This window comes from Anopheles merus, chromosome X (genome assembly GCF_017562075.2).
Source record: "Anopheles merus strain MAF chromosome X, AmerM5.1, whole genome shotgun sequence".
Classification (NCBI taxonomy): Eukaryota; Metazoa; Arthropoda; class Insecta; order Diptera; family Culicidae; genus Anopheles; species Anopheles merus.
The window spans coordinates 7317971-7325583 of NC_054081.1; the positions used below are offsets into that span (position 1 = coordinate 7317971).

The window sequence follows — 7613 nt, forward strand, 5'->3', positions numbered from 1 at the left end:
GCGGCTATGGAGTGCGGGCGGTTGCGCGCTATCGGGAGGAGAACAGATTAAGTCGATTGTTGTAGGTAAATCGACTGGCTCAATAGAAGCTTTCCGCTTGAGCCAATCGCACAATCAAACACACACACACACGTCTTATCACGCGGGTACGGTGTCGGTCGGAGAACAGAGGGATTCACTCTCGGTTCCGCTTGCGTGACGCGTTGCGTATGATTATCTCCTCCCGGACGTCAACGTGGCAAAACATTGCAGGCTGCGGGAAAATAACGTTGAGCTTCGAGCTGAGTTTTAGGAGCAAAAGAACGCAAAGGAAGCTATGTGTGCGAAGCGGTGCCGGTGCGTCATCAATGGATCATCCCTATTGGGCTGTTGTGCTCGGCTGACCACTGCTGGTCCGCACTACGCACAACCCATTTGCCTACCTCGATCGATTTTTCCAGACCCGTTTTGGGAAGGAGGAGAGGAAATGGAGCGGATAGCTTGGAAGGGCATGGACGCTGAGCGGTCGGACAAGCGATTCACCTACACTCTCGTAGGGACAAAGTATGACAAAGGTGGAGGTGATGGCTGGATGATAAGATAACGGGTTGACTGTTTTCTGTTTACATAGAATCGGAAGCGGGAACGGGCTGCGGACCGGAATTTACCTCCCTCCCTTCATTGCCCCACACACACACACACACACACACACACACACACACACACACACACACACACACACACACACACACACACACACACACACACACATACCGGTCGTAAGGTGTGAATCAAATCGTCGGCCCCGTTCGTCCTCCAAAACTCGAATGTTTATGCGCTCCAATTAAGGTGGGAGTTTCGTTCAATGTCAGCGCGCTGGAGGTCTTAAAGCGATTAAGCTGTTTGGGGGGTACGGGCGTGGGAGAGCAGGGCCGCACGATTGCCTCATCGGTGCTATCGGGTCGCCACACCACACGTGACATGGCTCTGGCACCGGGAAAGGCAGGCAGGGCGGCTGAAAAATCGGACCCACCCAAATCGGTTCGATCCAATCGATCTCAAACCCCGCCGGCAGTGGATGATCGATGTTAGCCAGCACTGTGTGCGTGTGTGTGTGTGTGTGTCTGCATTCCAGCCGTCTCTCGCTCGCTCCGTGTGTGGCGAAGAGTATCATCGAGCGGGTTTATCGATTGCGATTGCCGTGTCGCTGTGCATGGTGGCCGGTACCACCGTCAGGGCGCTCAGTCATCGGACGCACCTGACGCTGATAAGACGCACCCGTGTGGGCAGTTAACCCCGTCAAAGCCAACCATCCACTTTCGCGCAAAGATCCGTTCGTTCGTCCTAGTCCGGCCACGCTCGATGTGCCTGCGCCTGTGACCAAGTGTGCGTGCGCTAGTGTGTGTGTGTGTGTCTGTGTGTGTTTATGTGCGTGTAAACGTTGCCCGCGGACGGGAAATGGACCACATCGCCGAGGTGGCGGCCGGGATCGCGTACATCCCGGCCGGGATCATCTACGGCTATCTGCTGCTGCTGCCGACCGCCACCGACAAGCTGACCGCCTGCCTGTACGAGGAAACGTACTACTGGCCGCACATCATCGCGATCGTCGCGATGCTGATCACGGTCGTGCTGACCAACGGGCTCAAGCTCAACTATCGCAAGACGCAGTTCATCCATCTGTACCTGCAGCTCGCCGCCACCGCGTTTGCCCTCACCGCCGGGCTCGTCTTCCTGCTGGTCGAGGGTAAGGATGGGGACGGGTGGGGAGGGGAGGGCGAGGGGGTGGACCCACACACCGCCTGCTCCAGCCATCGATTGCGCTCAAGTGTGGGCACTCGATTGCCAATATCTACGTGCCGCTTCTTATCTTATCACATTGTGAGCAAAGGGTGAGCGTGCGCGCGCGCGCGCCTTCTCCAGCTCTCTCTCTCTCTCTCTCTCTCTCTCTCTCTCTCTCTCTCTCTCTTTCCCTCTCTCACCGCCCGTCGCTTCCTACGGTACTACGGCATCACCTCCCTCACCGCGGCCCATTCAACCAACCTCTAACCCAGTTTCGGGCAGAACATTCTTGCCTGGATGACTCACGACGACTCGCGCCCGGCCCAGGTCAAACAACCGCTATCAAACAGGAGCATCTATCAAAAAAAAAAAAAAAAAAAAAAAAAAAAAAAAAAAAAAAAAAACCGGGGCGGCTGTGTTTTCTCCGCTGCTCTCCCCCTTGCGCCCTTGCACTTGCTGGCGAACCGCACCCGTAATTTGCGATTGACAGCTGTCAAACAGCGAGCGCGACATGCGTGTACAGCGGTGCGTGTAACGGGGCCCCGATCACTATCAAACCACCACTTTGAGGGAGCTTGTGTACGGGGGAGGGGGAATAGGCAAACTAATGACACACATGGGCGAAAAAGGGTGGTGGAAGGGGAACCACCTCACTCAGCGCTGCCCGTGAAGAAGCATCAGTGTTGTGGGAAGAACGTAAAGACTTTGTGAAGCGTGTTTGCTACAGAGGTTGCAGCAGTTGATGAAGCGAATGATTTCCGAAGATGTGTTGTTTGACCTTGATTGTAGAGGTTTATAAAAAAAAAGTGAGCTGGGGGCTTCAATCAACATTTCAACAATGCATATCAAAGCTTTCAACTATGTATGGCGAAAACTGTTCAGTTTAAGCTCGATTACTTGTTGTTTGAGGATATTGTTTTCTTTCTGGATTTCTGTAATGCCCTAAGAAAGTTATTTTTGACGGAATTTGTAAGTTTGTCCAAGGATAGGCGTACAAAAATTATCGCAAAAGGCAAACAACAATGCAAAAAAAACAAAAGATAAAAGAGTCAGGCCACTAAGTGCAAACATTCCACAGCAATTGCGAATGCCCTGCGAACACGTTAATTACACTTCAGAGACATCTCTCAGTCCAACATTTGGAACGAGGATTTATTTAAAAATGTACAAAATATCCTAATGTTAGTACATCATGCACTGCATATCTCTCTCTTTCTTTAACCGATGCGTTTCAGTGTAGAAGGTTTATTGCATTACGGGACAGTACTGAACGTAACTAACCTCTTCAGGTATTTTCAATAAATTACGTAACGCTCGAAAGTAAAATCAGGGAGAAGGGAGATTAGTTACGAAGCATTTCGATGCAGGGAAGAATTGGGGTTCCTTACATTCCTTCATGTTTTTGGGCTTGGCTTTTTGGCAATTGCCACAATACGAGCTATAATTTTGAAAACTACTAATAACCTCTCTAATATTCATTTCTTTAAGCTAGCACAGCATGAGGGTTCTACCACATATCATAACAATCTATACAGAGTTTTCGAGGACTATAGTTCAGCAAGTTGCTGAGTTTGTTCGGAAGTAGGCGGTGGCAGGTTCAGGGTTGCTATTGAGCTGCCAGATGTCTTTTTTTTACACCCTCGTACAGAAAAGTGTGATTTTTCATACTTAAAATGGTTGAATGTGCTCAAAAAACCATTCCGTAAGCATTGTACTGTATGGATTAGATGAAGTTGAAAAATTTTCTCCAAAAACTGTTGTTTTTTATCTACTAATCTGTTGTTACAGATACTAAAAAACTTAACTATACACTCGAACAAAACAACAACTCAAACTGTCCATTTAATCCTCTAGAACCACATAAGAGACTTACCAAAGTCAACTAACTAACCTAAAATATTATCGAAGTGAACAAGAGCTTACAAAAATGTTTATTGAAATTATGAAGCGAACGTTTGGAGACAGGTGTACAATTACAGTCAATCTTGCTAAATTTTGACTCTAACTTACCAATTTTTGTCTCTAAGGCATCAATGTTTGTCTCTAAAACATCAATTATTGACTGTGAGTGAATTGCTTTATTTACAAAATTTAACGTAATGTCTGAAACTGTGTATTACAAAATTATTGAAATTAAGTGAAGTAGTGCATCATTTCGTTACAAGAGTTTAAAATGTAACCATTGATATGCCAATTTTGGAAGTTTTAATGGAGTGATCAAAGCTGGCGTGTATTTTCAAGTGATTTCTAAAATTGCATTATTTTTTCATGTTAAACTACCACAATACATGGTTAGTGTAGTGTTCATGTGTTATAAATTTATATTTTTCAAAAATTTGCTCAAATACCTTGTAAAATTATCATGCCTACCAAAGTCCCAAAATTGATGTCTTAGATTCAAATTTAGATGCCTCAGAGCCAAAATTTGGTTGCAACGACTGTAATAATAAACTTTTTTTACTAATCATGGATAATCGAAAAGAGGGTTTGTTTGCCATTTTTATAACTACAGTGGAGCGTCGCTTATCCGGGTACCTTTCATCCAGCTAGCCGTTTTCCGTGCTGTTGAGCAATGACAGTTGGATACAAAGGTGACATTGCGTGCTGAGGAGAATATTTGGAAAAAAACGATTATCAAAGCACATTGTCATAACAAAAAACAGCACAATTCATGATATATTTTAAATATTCTGATTGGTAAAACATGAAGTTGATGAAAACTGACTGGGTTGTACCAAAACATAATATAAAAAAAATAATATTAATAATTTGCGATAAAATATGTACTACGACGGATTATCAGTGTTATTCGCTTATACGGGAGAGGTCGAGTCGCGATGAGCCCGGATAAACGGCGCTCCACTGTACTTACATTGGCCGCGACCGCAATATGTCAAAAATTATCTTCTTTTTTTTCACCTTGAATTACGTCATTTATGGATAGCCCCTTCTTTAACGCTTGTAGCGTTCCCACTTGCACTTTTCATTCAAAATGACACAATCTCGCATTACGATATCGAATGTAAACAAGATTCACGCACCTGCCTGCTTGATGCCTTTCTTCTTGTTCTTGTTCTTCTTTTTATTTTTATTTTTATTTTTCTTATTCTTCTTCATCAATGAATTTTGAACATTGCGAAACATTCCCGTTGCGAATGTGGTGCTATTCGCTTAACGCCTCCGACGCCTTGAATCGACCTTCCGACCCGCAAACTAATCCTTTCTCCTCTTCTCTTCCTTCTCTCGCCTACCCCCTCCCCCCCTCCGCCCCCTCCCCCTTGCAGATGTCGTGCCGGCGATCTATCTCGGCGCCATCGCGCTCGGCCTGATGCTCGTGCCGGGGCTGAGCTACCTGCACATCCGGGCCCGGGCCCGCCACCGCGCCCTGCTCATGTGCCTGTGCACGGTCTGGTTGCTGGCGGGCGTCGCCACGACCGCCACGATCGCGGAGCTGGCCTCGGTCGGTGCGGCCGGCGAGGAGCGGCTGCACCAGAACGTGGCGATCGCGCTACTGGCCGCCAGCACGCTGCAGCTCGTGCTGATCGGGCTGGTCGAGCTGCTGCAGCGCGAGTCGATCGTCGACTACCGGCGCCCGCTCGACTACGACACGGCGATGGCCCACGACAGCGGCCGGCTGCTCAACCCGGACCGGCGCTCGTTCGCCCCGTACGCCCAGTTCGGGCGGGCGGCGCCGGCCCTCGGCAAGGGCATGGCCGCCGCCGGCACCGGCTGGTCGACCGAGCGCATCGTCGGCGGGGGGCAGCAGGCCGGCGAGCCGGGCTGCCGCTACCGGACGCTCTGGACGGTGTACGCGGTCGGCACCAAGCTGGTCGGGCTGCTCGCCTTCTACTGGGTGCTGCTGGTGTCCGGCATCGCCGCCAGCCGGACGGTGCTGGAGCGGGAGGACGTCGGCTACCTGCCCTTCTGGCTGCTGGTCGGGGGCGCCCTGCTCACCACCCTGCTCGCGCTCCGGCTCGCCCCCAAGACGGCGTTCGTCGGCGCGTCCGTCCTGTACGTGGTGGCGCTCGTGCTCTCGGTCGCGTTCTACTGCGCCGATCTGGTCGAGCTCGAGTACGGCATCTCGATGCTGCTGTTCTTCGCCTTTCTCGGCGCCGCCCTGCCCCTGCCCGCCATCAGCATCCTCGAGCTGGCGCCGCTGAACTGCAACGAGGCGGCGCTGGCCCTCGGCACGGCGCTGGAGCTGCTGGCGGTCGCGCTGCTCCAGTACTACGGCGTCACCATGGGCGACGCGCTGTTCGGGGTGGAGCAGCCGGCCGGCGGCGGCGACCCGGTGCCCGCCAGCGACCACAAGGGCGTCATTGCCGCCCACTACATTACCGCGATCGTGCTGGGGGTGGTCGCGGCCGTCGCCACCCTCTGGCACGTGCCGAACACGGGCCGCAAGTCGCTGGCGGAGATCGAGTCCGACCTGGCCCGGATGCGGTCGTACTTTGCGTTCAGCCGGCGCCATCTCGCCTCGCCAGCGCCCGCAGCGCCGGCCGCCACTGCCACCGCCCTCGACGAGACGATGGTGCCGCCGCCGCCCCGGGACGCCCTCGCCGTCGGCGCACCGCACCACGCCACCAACGGACGGCTCGCGGACGACGCACTGGAGGAGCTGCCGGTGCCGCCCGAGCAGCAGCTGAGCGCGCGCAACGCGGCCCGCTTCGCCGCCCTCTACCCCGACTCGCCCGATCCGCGCAACGGCTCGTACGGCAGCCCCGCCAGCCACAGCCCCAACGGGCGCAGCCGCAGCCCCTACAACGACTTCGATCGGCACTACAGCCCCCACCAGCACCAGGACGCGGTCCAGCTGCAGGACGCGCTGCGCCGCCAGCACGAGGCCAACTATCTGAACGCCCGGCTGCTGCTGCAGCAGCAGCGGGCCGCCAGCGGCTCCCCGACCGGCTCCGGGCGGGCCCTCACGCCCGAAACCATCCAGCCGCTGCCGCTGCTGCCGGTCCCGCTGGCCGGGCGGGCAGGGCCTGGCCAGCGGCCCGAGCCGCCCCTCGGCTCGCTCACGGTCAAGTCCGAGCCGGGCACGATGCTGCGGCCCGCCCTGCACACGCAGAAAAGCGACGCGCCGGCCCCGCCGCCCATGCCGCCCGCCGACTACCTCACCAAATCGCTGCCGCGCGTCAAGGCGGTCCGGCAGTCGCGCATACCGCCGATCGTGCCGAAGCCGGAACCGCCGGCCGAGGTCGTCGTGCCGGGCGTCGAGTACTCGCACAACCTCGTGCCGAGCCAGTTCCTGCGCCAGTCGCTCCAAAACTCGCAGCTCTTCCGCTAACACACCCACACACCCACCCACACATCCTCTCCCTGTTTTAGGTTCGTAAGTCCTTCGGTGAGCTTCGGTTGCAATAAATCTAAATCGAACTATGCTGGTTGCGTTGCTACTCTTTTCCTAAATTCTAGCTCCGAAGGTGATTTAATGAACGATTCTTGATCGCGGTAGGCCATGCGACAGGTAAGTTATGCTTAGGCCTGCGTTAAGCGGCCTTTTGAGCCACAGTGAAATTGAAAATTTGGGTTTTTCTGTTGTATTTCAATTACTTTACATCAGAATAAGGCATATCGTACGTCAAAAGAAAGGATTTTCAATTTCCCGACTATTTACACTACAAAAAATATTTAACAAATAAATTAAACGCATTTCTCTGCAATTCCCCGCTTTGTTCACGGTGAGTAAATAATGGTCAGCAGGGAATCGCAAGGAAATGCATTCAAGCAATTAGTTCAACCTTTTTTATAGTCTAGAATCTAGATCTAGAGCAGCTGTGTCAAACTCATTTCATCAGAGGGCCGCAAGTACAGATTTTCAGTGATTCGCGGGTCGCGAAGTTGAGAAT

At 52.7% G+C, this 7613-nt stretch overlaps 1 protein-coding gene across 1 annotated transcript; it reads left to right on the top strand.

The window, feature by feature from the left end:
• The first annotated feature begins 1339 nt into the window (after positions 1-1339).
• Positions 1340-7145, top strand: LOC121595287. Its single transcript, XM_041919164.1, has 2 exons — positions 1340-1726; positions 5046-7145. The coding sequence occupies exons 1-2, from the start codon at positions 1438-1440 to the stop codon at positions 7049-7051; spliced, it is 2295 nt and encodes a 764-aa protein (XP_041775098.1). The 5' UTR covers positions 1340-1437; the 3' UTR covers positions 7052-7145.
• Positions 7146-7613: the final 468 nt, after the last annotated feature.

Bases quoted from the DNA above. Each gene is read 5' to 3' on its own strand.
- LOC121595287 (XM_041919164.1), top strand. From the start codon at position 1,438: ATGGACCACATCGCCGAGGTGGCGGCCGGGATCGCGTACATCCCGGCC. The intron at 1,727-5,045 runs GTAAGGATGGGG...TCCCCCTTGCAG, and splicing joins CGTCTTCCTGCTGGTCGAGG to ATGTCGTGCCGGCGATCTAT.